Source organism: Podarcis raffonei, chromosome 7, assembly GCF_027172205.1.
Source record: "Podarcis raffonei isolate rPodRaf1 chromosome 7, rPodRaf1.pri, whole genome shotgun sequence".
NCBI lineage: Eukaryota > Metazoa > Chordata > Lepidosauria > Squamata > Lacertidae > Podarcis > Podarcis raffonei.
In genome coordinates this window covers 16,043,766-16,058,802 of record NC_070608.1, presented here as the reverse complement: position 1 = coordinate 16,058,802, position 15,037 = coordinate 16,043,766, and the positions used below count along the sequence as shown (strand labels likewise).

The 15,037-nt window shown below is 47.2% G+C and overlaps 1 protein-coding gene across 1 annotated transcript; it reads left to right on the top strand.

The window, feature by feature from the left end:
- The first annotated feature begins 370 nt into the window (after positions 1-370).
- On the top strand, positions 371-13,994 carry CCN3 (cellular communication network factor 3). The gene is made up of 5 exons (XM_053395387.1): positions 371-508; positions 643-868; positions 6,935-7,186; positions 12,239-12,447; positions 13,360-13,994. The coding sequence occupies exons 1-5, from the start codon at positions 404-406 to the stop codon at positions 13,639-13,641; spliced, it is 1,074 nt and encodes a 357-aa protein (XP_053251362.1). The 5' UTR covers positions 371-403; the 3' UTR covers positions 13,642-13,994.
- Positions 13,995-15,037: the final 1,043 nt, after the last annotated feature.

Below are 15,037 nucleotides of genomic sequence, written 5' to 3'. Positions count from 1 at the left end.
CATTTCATTCACCGAGCAGGAACATCTTCCATCCTCTGGGTTTCCCAGATCTTCAAACCCAACGTCTTAGCCACAGTGTACTTCCACTTTAGCTCTCAGGAACTACTCCCCCGCCTCCCCTCCCCTCCCCTAAGAAAGGACGAGCTCCCCTTTGGAAAATTAGAGGCGTCGATTCCCTGATCCCAGGTACCACGCGCGTTTCCACCGTTACACTGGAGAGCAGAACCTCTGCTGATCATTTACCGATCACCTCCCGCCCCTCCCTCCCCCGAACTTGACACCAAGGCCTGGGATTGGACCCAGGTCGCCCCGGCACCGTCCAATGGCAGGGCGAGGAGCGCCGAGGCGCTGTATATAACCTGCGCCGACGGATGCGCGCGTGTGGCAATGCCCATCCATCGCGATGGGGGATGCCGAGCGCAGCGCGGAGCCGGAGCGCGCGGAGCCGTCGCGGGGAGCCAGGATCGCCTTCCTCCCCTTCCTCTTCCTCCTGCTCCTCCTGTGCAAGGTGAATGCGGCTTGCTTGCTTGCGCGCAGAAGCGGCGCATTCCCCCCGCTCGCTCGACGTGCGACCCGCGGGACGACGAAGGGCCTTTGCTGACGGTGCTTGTATCTCTCTCCTTCCCCGCCCCTCCCTTCCAGGTGCGCGGCCACGAGGAGCCCGAGTGCCGGCTGCCGTGCGATTGCCCCGCCGAGCCGCCCGCTTGCGCCCCCGGCGTACCGACGGTGCTGGACGGCTGCGCTTGTTGCCCGACGTGCGCTCGGCAGCGCGGGGAGAGCTGCTCGCGGCTGATGCCCTGCGATGAGAGCAGCGGCCTCCACTGTCACCGGGACGCAGGGAGCGAGGCTGGCTTGGGGGTCTGCGTGGGTAAGTGGCTGGATTTTGGGGTGGGGTGGGGTGGGGGACAGGCCCTCCTCCCGCCCTCGATCTCTCTCTGTTCTTCCCCCACTGTTGTTGTTGTTTAGTCGTTTAGTCGTGTCTGTCTCTTCATGACCCCATGAACCAGAGCACGCCAGGCACTCCTGTCTTCCACTGCCTCCCGCAGTTTGGTCAAACTCATGTTCGTAGCTTCGAGAACACCGTCCCACCATCTCGTCCTCTGTCGTCCCCTTCTCCTTGTGCCCTCCATCTTTCCCAATATCAGGGTCTTTTCCAGGGAGTCTTCTCTTCTCATGAGGTGGCCAAAGTATTGGAGCCTCAGCTTCAGGATCCGTCCTTCCAGTGAGCACTCAGGGCTGATTTCCCTCAGAATGGATAGGTTTGATCTTCTTGCATTCCATGGGACTCTCAAGAGTCTCCTCCAGAACCATGATTCAAAAGTATCAATTCTTCTGAGATCAGCCTTCTTTATGGTCCAGCTCTCACTTCCATACATCACTACTTAATTTCTAAAATGATGGTGTAGCGGCCTGGGATTGGACTAGATGACCATGGGCTTCACTTCCAGCTCTACAGTTCTGATTCTAGGACCATTGGTGCTGTATGGTCTTCCCTGACTGGCAGTGGCTCTGGGGCAGGGTTCTCTCCCAAATCCTGCCTGGAGATACCAGGGAATGAAACCTGGGCTTTCTGCCTTCCTCTGATGGTAGAAGATCATAGACTTGTCGAATTGGAAGGGACCCTAAGGGTCATCTAGTCCAACCCCCTGCAATTAAGGAATCTCAGCTAAAGCATCCATGGCAGATGGTCACCCAACATCTGCTTTTATGATACAATAATCTTTATTGTCATTGTCCCATACATAACAACGAAATTGAAAAAAAATCTACAATAGACATTCAAAAACCAACAAGCCTGCTATCCCAGCCTGGTTAACCTCCTAAAAACTCTGAAACCCCATAATTAAATACAATATACTACCTTACACTGCGTTTAAAACCAAAATCGCATTTGGATAAAAACTGTTTCTCAGTTGGCTAGTCCTAGTCTTTATAACCCTGTACCTTCTTCCAGAAGGCAGAAGCTGAAAGAGATCATTTCCGGGTGCGCACTATCCTGCACTATCTCTGCAGCTTTCTTATGGCACCTGGAAGCATAGATTTGATCCAAGGTGGGAAGAGTGCACCCAATTATTCTCTTTGCAATCTTTACAACCCTGGACAGCATTGTTTTTCCCCTGACCGTGCAGCTCCCAAACCACACACACAGACCATAAGTTAATACACTCTCAACAGTACAATGGTAAAATGCCATCAACAGGTCCTTTGAGAGATTGTTTTTCCGGAGGATTCTCCAAGGAAGGAGAGTCCACAACCTCCTGTGGGAGACTGTCCCCCTGTCTAGCATATCTTACCTTCAGAAAGTTCTTCTTGATGTTTAGTTGGAATTTCCTTTCTTGTAAATTGAAGCCCTTGATTCAAATCCTACCCTCCGGAGTAGGAGAAAAGAAGCTTGCCCCTTCTTCGGTGTGACAGCCCTTGAGATCTTTGAAGATGGATGGATCTCATATCTCCTCTCAGTAATGAGGGAAAGTGTATTTGTGTAACGAATGGTGTGACCAGGTGCCAAAGGAGACAGGCGCTTAGTGGTGAACAATTCGTAACGTTAACAGCAACACTTGGCATTTGCAGAGTGCCTTGTTTGGGTTAGGGAGACCTAGGTTCAAATCCTTGACCCCCTTTAGAAGTTCACCTGGTGAACTTAGGCTGATCGCTTTCTCTTGGACTTACCTGCCTTGTAGAGTACTCAGGAGGATGGAATGGATGGGGAGCAGTGGAGGCTGGTCTGAAAGTGGGGTGGGACTCTGCCCCACCAACCTCAGGCAACCTCCACTTTCCTGCCTCCTTACCAACAACCTGGCTGTCCGCTTCCTCTTTAATCTCAGTGTTGCCCTTGTAGATCTCAGCAAAGAGGAGGCAGCTGGGGACAAAAGTAGAATCAGCTGGTTCTGTCTGTCATTTGCTCTGGCGCCACCTACTGTGGGCCTCCTTACCTGCCACCCTACCAGTCATAATGGGCACTGGTGCGGTCATTGGTGCCACTTGGAGCTGTAGAATACATGTAATCTATCTATCTATCATCTATCTATCTATCTATCCATGCAGCAGCCGTCCTTATGGTCAGATAGGGGGCTGGAGCTGAGCGTGGTTTGTGTACAACTACTTGGGAGGCTGGTGCAAGAACCTGTATCTTTCTTCTTCTTAAAGTAGAACAACTTCCTGCTAAGGCTTCCTTTCCCCATTCTGCCACACAGGGATGGCTTGATGGCTTTTGTTAATACCACTTAAAAGCGTCCACAGCTGAGCTTTGTATGATATGCCTTAACTGAGCAGGATCTAGTCAGATGTGGACATCCCAGTGCATAATCTAGATTCCTTCCCAGCTCCAAATACTTGATGACTTCACAACTCTGGAATGTATCTTGTGTTTGTAACATGTATTTGCTGCATGTTGTGAGGAATGTTGACCCAGTTTCCAATCTGGAGATCAAGAATTTCATGCAAAAACGCTTCAATCTGCAACTGGAACTCTACAAACTAGGGAGGCACACATGAGTCTAGTTAGCAGCCTTAACTTCATGCTGGTTGGAAAGGAAGACAAATTGTACAAAGCTTGGTGTTCGCTGAGGATGGAGGCAGAAGCAATGGCACAACAGAGGGTGTAAAGGAGAAGAAGAAGAAGAAGAAGAAGAAGAAGAAGAAGAAGAAGAAGAAGAAGAAGAGTAGTTTGGATTTGATATCCCGCCTTTCACTCCCCTTCAGGAGTCTCAAAGCAGCTAACATTCTCCTTTCCCTTCCTCCCCCACAACAAACACTCTGTGAGGTGAGTGGGGCTGAGAGACTTCAAAGAAGTGTGACTAGCCCAAGGTCACCCAGCAGCTGCATGTGGAGGAGCGGAGACGCGAACCCAGTTTCCCAGGTTACGAGACTAGTGCTCTTAACCACTACACCACACTGGCTCTCAAGGAGATCCTGGGGGGAAAAAAGGAACTGAAAGGAATAAAAAAGAGCAATGGGGAGGGGATTCTGCATAACCACAGATGAAATAATACAGATATTTGAAGGCATTGGCCTGGTTCACAGATAACACTAAACTGCGGCTTGTTTAACAAACCACAAGTAAACCATGAGTTGTCCCACAGATGATCAGACAAACCATGGATCCCCACCCCCCCAAAAAGTTGGGCTTGCTTTCCAAGTGTACATGCCTTTGTATCTTGATGAGCATCTGGAATGGGGAGGCCAAACAAACCAAGGTTTCTAAGTCAATAATAACAAACCATGGCTTCAGGACATGGTTTACTTGCAGTAAGCAAGCTATATCCTGACAAACGCTCACAAATAATGCTAACTCATAATATAATGAACCCTGTTTTAGAGTTGTGTGAACCGGGCCATATTTTAGGGATTTTATTTCATTTTTTTAAAAAAAACTGAATGCATACTTAAAATCTGTACTGAACTCAAATTAAGAGGGAAATGCAGATTTCTTGATTTTGCAGAGCAGCTTCTGAGTTAGATTGGTTTTCTTATCTCAAACGCTTTGGTAAAGAAAGTGTTTTACTACTTAGTAAAGGTAAAGGGACCCCTGACCATTAGGTCCAGTCGTGGCCGACTCTGGGGTTGCGGCGCTCATCTCGCTTTATTGGCTGAGGGAGCCGGCGTACAGCTTCCGGGTCATGTGGCCAGCATGACTAAGCGACTTCTGGAGAACCAGAGCAGCGCACGGAAATGCCGTTTACCTTCCCGCCGGAAGGTATATATATCTACTTACACTTTGATGTGCTTTTGAACTGCTAGGTGGGCAGGAGCTGGGACCGAGCAACGGGAGCTCACCCCGTTGCGGGGATTTAAACCGCCGACCTTCTGATCGGGAAGTCTTAGGCTCTGTGATTTAACCTACATACTACTTAGTGCAGGACATTTAATGGAAGGAACAATATAAGAAAATGACCTGGCTTGAAACCATCTCTGGAACCATTTGGTTACATGACCAGCCTAATTTTGGGACCACTTTGGTTGTGTTTGTTACCAAAGACAGAGAACATGCTCATAGGCGATAGTTTGCTCTCATGTTTTCATGTTTGCAAGAGATGATGCAGAATTTAGAAGAGAAATCAATCTCTTAGCTGTCTTGCTATCTAAACATGAGAAGGGAATTGCATTCCTTCCAGCTTGAATGCGTTGCCCCACCCTGAGGAGCAGGTACTGCCTGGCAGAAGACTTCCTGGATAGGAATATTTGCCCTAAGGTTGCACAGAGGAGAGAAGGGAAGAATGCTATTCCATCAGCTCTGCTGGGGGACCAGACGTCTTTAGAGATTTTGTTCAGTGATCGCCTCACAGTAGCCGTTTCATTTGGGTCCAGAAGTGGAACAGAAAGGAAGCAAGGCCACTACTGGAGAGCCAGTGTGGTGTAGGGGTTAAGAGCGGTGGACTCGCAATCTGGTGAACCGGGTTCGATTCCCCGTTCCTCCACATGCAGCTGCTGGGTGACCTTGTGCTAGTCACACTTCTCTGAAGTCTCTCAGCCCCACTCACCTCACAGAGTGTTTGTTGTGGGGGAGGAAGGGAAAGGAGATTGTTAGCCGCTTTGAGACTCCTTTGGGTAGTGATAAAGCGGGATATCTTCTTCTTCTTTCCCTGAACAGTTTCCAACTTTGTCATGAGAATATTTTTGTAATTTTAAGGTTGGGTGTCTGAGTTTGCTTTTTTTCCTTCTCCCTCCTCATTTGCTTTTCATTTTGATCGCAAGTCCCTGAGGGCAGGGGCTGCTTTTTTAAAAAAATAAAATAAAAATCATCTGCAAGCCCTTGTAGCTAAAAAGAGGGGTGGAAATATTTTATATGTAAATAAATAGTACCCATAAGCCTGGCAGCTGGAGCTACAGAGAGTAGCTTTGACACCACACTTGTTTCAGGATCCCTTTGCTGCCCCCACCCCATCTTAGAGAGGTTTTGTATCAAATTCTAGGGGTCCCCAGACTTTTCTCTCTCTCATACCTCTAGGAAATTGCTGGAGGTCTGGGCAGACCACTTAATGATTTTTCTGCCTGTTGTAGCAATTGCAGTGCTCAGTGTTAGATGTGATATTATTTTTTAATCTCATTTTAATTGCTTTTTTATTATGTGCTATATTTTCTTGCATTACCATAATGAAAAATAAAATTAAAATCAATATGAATATTTAATACAACAGATGCACGCACCATCTCCTGTCTTCAGCCACAAAGCACGTAAATGAAGCTTCATGGACCACAATTTGGGGAACCCCTAGTTTATTCTATTCTGTGCTGCTTGCGGGGTTTCCTAAACTTGGGTCTCCAGCTGTTTTGGGACTACAACTCCTATCATCCCTAGCTAGCAGGACCAGTGGTCAAGGATGATGGGAATTGTAGTCCAAAAACAGCTGGAGACCCCATTTGGGAGATTCTGAAGATAAAAAGTGTCGTATAAATCTTTAAAATAAAAAATATACACTGCATTCCCTATTAATATCTAAAAGAGCAAACTTTAAGTCTCCTGCATGAAAATGCTTTGAAACTCTCAAGAATGCAAATAAGGATTTATTCATTTGAGCTATATGCCACCTTTCTTCCAAGCAACTCAAGGTGGCATACGTGGTTTTCCTAGGCCCCATTTTAGTCTAACCCTGCCTCACAGGTTCGCTGTAAAAATAAGACTGCAACTTGCCCAAGGTCACCCAAACTGCTTCACATCTGAGTGGGCATTTGAACCCTGGTCTCTCAGGTCTTAGTCCGGCATTCTAACCACAACACCACAGTGCACCCACCGCTGGAGAAGACCTAGATGTGCCGTAGTTGACCTGCGAGCCTTCCAAACAAACACTTTTCTGACTCTCTGTGTCACAGGGTTTCCTTGCATAGATATATGCATGTTCTCTTCATGACAATTGGGCAGAAACAGGAGCTTAGAATGCTCTGGTGTGTGTGCTAGGTCTTCACGCAGCTCGAATGTTTCCCTTCTTTGCTTCAGACCTCGAAGGAGACAACTGCGTGTTCGATGGGATTATTTACCGGAGTGGCGAGACGTTCCAGCCGAGCTGCAAATACCACTGTACTTGCCAAGATGGGCAGATCGGCTGCATACCCCTCTGCAGCCTCGACTTGCTGCTTCCTGGGCCCGACTGCCCCTTCCCAAGGAAAATCGAGGTCCCCAAGGAGTGCTGTGAGCAGTGGTCGTGCGACCCCAAAGCAGATGTGGATGTCGGAGGCTTTGCAATGGCAGGTAAGCCATCTGGGAGTTCGAAAGCTAGTTCTTCTGGGTTCTTTTCCAATGGCCTAACTTAACAGAAGGGACGTGGGTGGTGCTGTGGTCTAAACCACTGAGGCTTTTGGGCTTGCCAATCAGAAGGTCGGCGGTTCGAATCCCCACGACGGGGTGAGCTCCCATTGCTTGGTCCCAGCTCCTGCCAACCTAGCAGTTTGAAAGCACGCCCAAAAGTACAAGTAGATAAATAGGTACCTATCTGGAGGGAAGGTAAGCGGCGTGTGCTCCTCTGGTTTCAGTGTTCCATTGTGCCAGAAGCGGCTTAGTCATGCTGGCCACATGACCCGGAAAAACTGTCTGCGGACCTCGGCCTGTAAAGCGAGATGAGCGCTGCAACCCCAGAGTTGTCTGCGACTGGACTTAACCGTCAGGAGTCCTTTACCTTTACCTTTTTAACTTAACAGAAGGTGTTTTCTTTGAAATGTTTCTTTCCTAGTTTTCCAAAATCAACTCAAAGGGCAGCTGATGAACCAGGATGTCACAGCAATCTTAAATATACTAACCCCCCATTCCAAACCCACCCATGAAGTAGAAAACCAATTAAAAGATGAAAACCACAATACTGCAATAACAACGACAATGGTAATAATAAATTTATTGTACCCTGCCCATCTGACTGGTTATTCCAGCCACCATCGGGAGAAAGGGTATCAGAACAAACCAGAAAAATAATCTGTTGGAGGAAGTTTTGAAACAGCTGCATCTTTACCATCTGCCTAAAACAGTACATTGTTGGGGCCCGGTGCCTGGCAAGGCATCCCACATCAATTGGGCCACTCTTACGCTTGCTATTACACTGCTCCCCACCTGGGAGAAATTCCAGCCTTATCCCCTCCTGGTGTTCTGCTTATTAATAATTTTATAATAATAATTTTATTATTTATACCCTGCCTAGCTGGCTGGGTTTCGCCAGCCATGCTGGGTGGCTTGCAGAATATATAAAAAATAATAAAGCATCAAACATTAAAGCTTCCCGATACAGGGCTGCCTTCAGATGTCTTCTAAAAGTCAGATAGCTGCTTATTTCCTTGACATCTGATGGGAGGACGTTCCACAGGGCGGGCGCCACTACCGAGAAGGCCCTCTGCCTGGTTCCCTGTAACTTCGCTTCTTGCAGTGAGGGAACCAGCAGAATATCCTCGGTGCTGGACCTCAGTGTCTGGGCTGGATGATGGGGATGGAGATGTTCCTTCAGGCATACAGGGCCACGGCCTTTTAGGACTTTCAAGGTCAGCACCAACACTTTGAATTGTGCTAGAAACGCACTGGGAGCCAGTGAAGATTCTTTAGGACTGGTGTTATATGGTGTTACATGGAGGAGTCAATTTAGGTGAGCATTCGGTTTCCCCCATCTGTAATTCAAAGTGGCACTGTTGAATCTACCACTTCACTATGCTGCTTATGCTGATAACAGCCTCTGTTCTCTTGCCCCATGGAGTATGGTACCTTATAACTTAGTAAACATCCTCCTGTGCTTTCAGAAGTCAGTTTGGGAGGCTATGGTGTTTTTGGACACCATGCTACGTACAGGAGAATGAGGAAACATACTTTTATATTGGTTTCAGTGGAGCAAAAAAGCTTTACACAAAACTTGCTCAGACTCCTTAAGAAGGCCATAAGTCCAAATGTGCCTTTTTAAAAGCCTTATGGCATCATAGCCTTCTCAAGGTCACTTCTCACGGTTGTCGCATCCAGTTGGCTTCCTATCTCTTGATTCTCCTGCCCATAAAACCTTAGTAATGTTTACATTTTTTACAGCTTAAAGAGCATGCCATGATGTCAATGGGACAGTGTAATAAACCCTCTGGAAGTCCTTTCTCATCATTGGGCAAGAGTATGCCTATATAAGCGTGCATGGGTTTTAAAAATTGCCAAGTAATAATTTTATTTAGTGGAATTACTTTATGGCTCTAGACATAAAGAAATCAAGTTCTATTACGTTTGGACAAACCATAAACAAGCATAGCTGAAATCCTATGATGGAAGTTTACTCAGCAGATATGGTTGGCTAAGCTGAAAGGTGAGCGTCATGCTTAGTTGCCCTGACAAAAACAGATGCAGAAGGTGGAGATAACTGTTTATTTTATTCCTACCTTTTCCTCCAAGGAGCTGAAATGTATGGGCCTTTTCTCCCCACCTCCGACACACACTCTCCGCTTGCACCAACCCATAGCTGTCAACTTTTCCCTTTTCTTGCGAGGAATCCTATTTGGAATAAGAGAATTTCCCATAAAAAAGGGAAATGTTAACAGCTATGCACCAACCTTGTGATGTGGGTTAAGCTGAGAGGTGTACCTCCACTCCTCCATGGTGGACCTACGTTTGGGGGGCCTTGAAGCCTGAGCTGTTATGAGGTCCACCTTCACAACTAGCAATGATCTGGGTTAACCACTGTTATCATCTTCAATGGGGTTGTTTCACGACAGATCGCCCGCCACAATTTTTCCAGGAGTTTACATTTTCGGTATCCACACAAGTACTTCCCTAAACTCCTTGTTATTCTTCTTGATCTCTGTTTTAAAGGCGGGGAAAATGACATTAGTCAACTTACTGCAACACTTTACACAATCTGTGCTACTGACTCAAACTCCGGGATCGTTGAAATATACACAACAAAAAGTTAACCAGTTTAAGTCACGTGACTCAAATTGGGTCTACTAGACCCATTTTTTAAAAAAGCAACACGGACCAAAGTTGCATCTCGGGCCCCTCCAGATTAGGGGCCTTGAAGCATAACCTTCATTAGTTTCGTAGTAGATCCGCCCCTTTTCCCAGTAGTGATGTATGGAAGTCAGAGCTGGACCATAAAGAAGGCTGAATGCTGAAGAATTGATGCTTTTGAATTATGGTGCTGGAGGAGACTCTTGAGAGTCCCATGGACTGCAAGAAGATAAAACCTATCCATTCTTAAGGAAATCAGCCCTGAGTGCTCACTGGAAGGACACATCCTGAAGCTGAGGCTCCAATACTTTGGCCACCTCATGAGAAGAGAAGACTCCCTGGAAAAGACCCTGATGATGGGAAAGATGGAGGGCACAAGGAGAAGGGGATGGCAGAGGATGAGATGGTTGGACAGTGTTCTCAAAGCTACCAGCATGAGTTTGACCAAACTGCAGGAGGCAGTGGAAGACAGGAGTGCCTGGCGTGCTCTGGTCTATGGGGTCACAAAGAGTCGGACACGACTAAACGACTAAACAACAACAACAAAGATCCACCCCTGTCCAGGACTGAGCTACGTAAGCATTGAAACTGGTATAGAGACTTGGCTTCTTGAGAATTTACTTAAAACAAATGGCTAACCATTAAGGCTTTGAGGACAGGCTTGAAAAACATGCATAGTGAATATCTGAAATGAGACAATAGAATTATTATTATTCAAGAAGACACAAAACGAGCTGATATATGTTTAAACTAAATAACTTATTTAGCTGATTAAATATTGGGAATTTCCTCTAGTGGTAAGAAGCTAACTTCTTTATGCCGGATATGTGCAGCCTTGCTCACTGCACCTTTAAAGGAGATGTTGGTGACAAAAGCTGTAAACGGAAATGTGGCTACTGAACTGCTATTTATACTAGCCAGGATGGGTCCCTGCTGCCTCCAGGATAAGAACTGCATGCCTCTGAATATTAGTCATGGAAGAGCAGCAATGGGAGGCTATTTCACCATCACCGCTTGTTATGTACTGAGGTGAATAGGATCCAGAATGCAGCAGTCTGATTGGTCCTAGAACAATAGGATCCAGAATGCAGCAGTCTGACTGGTCCACAGGAGCCACCCAATCCAGCTCCAGGTGGAAGTGAATCCGCAACCTGATTGGCCTACAGGTGAATCCCAGAATTAGCCAATCGCGTGGGGCCCATTGTGTAAATAATGTATATAAAGCAGACATTTCAGGGGAAATTCCATTCCTCACTACTATGAGCTGAATAAAGAGCATGAAATCCACACTCCACTCCGAGTATATTTCACCACTATCAATGTTAATAATTAATAATATTGAATTTATTTCCTCCCCTTCACCAGCAGATACCAAGGTGTGTCACAATAATTCAAAATTCAGTACAGTAAGCCCTCAGCCTGTGTGCATTCAACTTTACGCATGTGGCAAAAAACAAAAACAAATTTAAGAATGGGGCAGGGTTGCAGGAAATATGACTTCGGCAATCCTACCCGCCATTGAACCCAATGGATTTTTGTCTGTGCAGGATTTTGGCTTTTGGCATGATCCCTGCAAAGTGACCTCTGTGTAACTTGCAGGCTTACTGACTTAATAACACGGAAAACAGGTGCTGCCAATTCTGCGAAGCTAGATGGGTCAATAAAGTAGGTTTGTACACCCGCCCCAGTCTATTGGTAGACTGTTCATGCTCTCTGCTAGGCTAAAATATGGCAATGCTTGGTACAATGAATGTTTGAGCCAAAGATATATTAGGAATTTTTCAATGTCAAGCACAGGGACTGTGCTGTGGAGGACGGCGATGAGGAGGAATGGTGGGAGCTGCCTCCTCCCCCTGACCCCGAATCTTCCCAGGAGCAGGAGGACAGTATAGGTTTAGAACAGTGGTTTGCAGAGGGACATAGTTCAGAAGGCAGAAGCTGGGAAGTAGTAGATGGGGAACATGCTACGAGAAGGAACACTGGAAGAGAGAGGGTTAACAGATTCACAGTCTCTGGACATCATTCACCCCCCCCCCTTCTCCAAAGTCACAGAGAGCTCAGAAAGTGGCAGAACAGAAAGCACAGAGACGGTACAAGCTCAGATTATAAGACATAGGAGTGACGTAGATTTAATAGGGACGGAGGGGGTGGTAGGCCTTAATTGGGAGCACCGCCATTCTAGCGAGACGCTTTCTTTTGTCTCTTGCTGTGTTTATGATAGAAACTAACGGATAAGACTTTCCTTTCATTTGATCTGCTTATTTGCTGTCATGGAGGAGGAAGCCAATTCCCCGAAGCCTGGCAGTAACCCAGGTTTGTTTGTTCTTTAAACCACCACCTGCCCTTTAGCATACAGACAAGAAGCCACCCTTGGGATCGACGCATCCGATTCGAGTTCCAACTGCATCGAGCAGACGACAGAGTGGAGTGCGTGCTCCACGAGCTGCGGAATGGGCTTCTCCACTCGGGTCACCAACAAGAACGCAGCGTGTGAGATGGTGAAGCAGACCAGGCTCTGTGAGGTGCGGCCTTGCGAAAGTGCTCGCCTGCCAGATAAGGTACGGCTCAGGCTGCATGGTCCTTTTGCACTAGCTACTTCTCCCAGAAGGCAAGCACCATAAAACACTGGCTTTGGAGGGGAGAAAGGTGGACATGCTTTCTTGAGCACCCTTAGTGATATTATTATTATTATTATTATTATTATTATTATTTAAATTTATATAGCACCCTTCGCCCGAGCTTCACGCTTCATTTCTGCTTCAAGCTGCACTGTTGTAGCCTTACTAATTTCAGTCTAGAAAGCAGGAGCACAACCCTCCCATCTGCTGCCTTTCTCAAAAATGAGGTCTTACCTCCCAAGGTGTTGCTAGTGGCAGATCTGTTCAAAGTCGATTTTGCCTGCCTCTTCTCCCCTCACAGCCGATCAAGCAGGGGCATTTAGTGAAATAAGTAAATTTTTTTTGCTTCTAATGCTCATTGCATGCCTAGAGCAAGGCGATGCTTGATTTTACCTCATTGCTGTTGGTAGTCTAATTAATAATAATAATAACAATTATTATTATTATTTATTTATTTATTTATTTATTTATTTATTTATTTATACCCTGCCCATCTGGCTGGGTTTCCCCAGCCACTCTGGGCAGCTCCCAACAGAATATTAAAAACATGATAAAACATCAAACATTAAAAACCTAAACAGGGCTGCCTTCAGGTGTCTTCTAAAAGTCAGATAGTTGTTTATCTCCTTGACATCTGGGCATCACTACCAAGAAGGCCCTCTGCCTGGTTCCCTGTAACCTTGCAGTGAGGGAACCGCCAGAAGGCCCTCGGAGGTGGACCTCAGTGTCCGGGCTGAACGATGGGGGTGGAGACGCTGCTTAACCCCCTCAAAGCTTCTTTCAGACATGGCGGTGCTAGGTCACTATTAACTTTTGCATGTCTGTTGTGTCATGTCTTCATCTCCCTATTAGAAGGGGAAGAGGTGTGTCCGCACCAAGAAGTCTCCGACACCTGTCCACTTGAAGTACGACAACTGCACCAGCATCCATCTGTATAAACCCCGTTATTGTGGCATCTGCAGTGACGGACGTTGTTGCACCCCCCGGGCCACGAAAACCATCCACGTGGATTTCCGCTGTCCTGAAGGCAACATTATCAGGCACCCTGTGATGTCCGTCACAAACTGTGTTTGCCATGGCAACTGTCCTCAGGATAACAACACTTTCTATAGAAAGCTCCGCCGAGCCGGCTGATTGCAAACACATAACTGATGACGATTTCCAAAAGGGGGTGAATATTTAATATGTAAAAAGTTCCTTAAAAGCGAAGCGTGGAAATGGGCAGCGAACAATATTACCCTGCTGGGTGTCTCTTTTTACTTTTTGGGAAAGAAAAAGTACTTTAAAGATGCAATGTGATTTCCATCTGGTTCTGTAAATGACCCAGCTCAGTTCCTGTGGAGTTCCTTGAAATCTTTCTTCAAGCATTGCCACCCCGTCGTAATATTAGTCCCGGGGGGAGAAATGTAACAGCTCAGCATGTTACATCTTTTATTAGTATAAGGGTTTCTTAGAACCTCTGCAAGCACTAAAACTTCTTGGTCCTCCGCTTTGTGTATTTGCTTGCCTGTGGTCATGTTTCCACGTTCTTCTTGCCGAACAAACTGTTTGCAAAATTCATGGGCACAGATGCTTGGATGAGCACTGGCCTTATTGTCGCCCCAGTAACTGCAGCCAGGAGTTGAGCACAGCGTGTTTCTTGCAGAGTGATGGGCCAAGGATCTTAATGCTGATACAAAACCCAAGTTAGGCACGTGAGTCCTTCCGCAGCCAGTTTTTAAGGAGGAACGTATTTTTTGCCAATCACAGTTGCAGCAGGCGAAAACATGTTTTCCTATTATTATTTCATCTTCCTTGCAAAGCACTTGCACCTTGAAGCAGCTCACCCTTTCTCTGCTCCAGCTGCAGCCGATGCACACACAAACTTTCTCTCTCCCTCCTCCCAGCAGTGGCGGAGGAACCCTCTCCAGCCCGTACGGACTGCGCATGTGTGGCATCCCGTACAGAGTGTGCATGCGTGGCAGCTGCATGGGCTGCTGCTTGCATAGTGTCCGTACAGGCTGCCACTTGCAAGGTGACTGTACAGAGTGTGCATGTGTGGCAGCCTGTACAGAGTGCGCATGCGCGGTGGCCATATGGGCTGCCGCTTGAACATACAGGCTGCTGTTTGCACGGCAACTGTACGGTGTGTGCATGTGCAGCAGCCCGTACGTACCACGTGTGTGGCAGCACATACGTACTGCGCATGTGCGGCAATTGTACGGGATGCTGCACATGCGCACTCCGTATGGGCTGCCGCTTCCACGGTGTCCATACAGGCTGCTGGTTTCACAGCGACCGTACGGTGTGTGCATGTGCAGCAGCCCGTACGTACTGCGCATGTGTGGCATGGCATACGTACTGCGCATGTGTGGCGATTGTACAGGATGCTGCACATGTGCACGCTGTACGGGCTGCCACTTGCACAGCATCCATTCAGGCTGCCGCACAAGTGGCATCCTGTACAGACTGCACATGTGCGGCAGCCTGTATGGAGTACACATGTGCGGCAGCCTGTATGGATGGCGCGCAAGCAGCACCTATATGGACT

What these genes read in the sequence shown, in the direction of transcription:
- CCN3 (XM_053395387.1), top strand. Translation starts at nt 404, where the DNA reads ATGGGGGATGCCGAGCGCAGCGCGGAGCCGGAGCGCGCGGAGCCGTCG. An exon ending in TCCTGCTCCTCCTGTGCAAG is followed by an intron (nt 509 to 642) that starts GTGAATGCGGCT and finishes CCTCCCTTCCAG; the next exon opens with GTGCGCGGCCACGAGGAGCC. An exon ending in CGGAGGCTTTGCAATGGCAG is followed by an intron (nt 7,187 to 12,238) that starts GTAAGCCATCTG and finishes CCTGCCCTTTAG; the next exon opens with CATACAGACAAGAAGCCACC.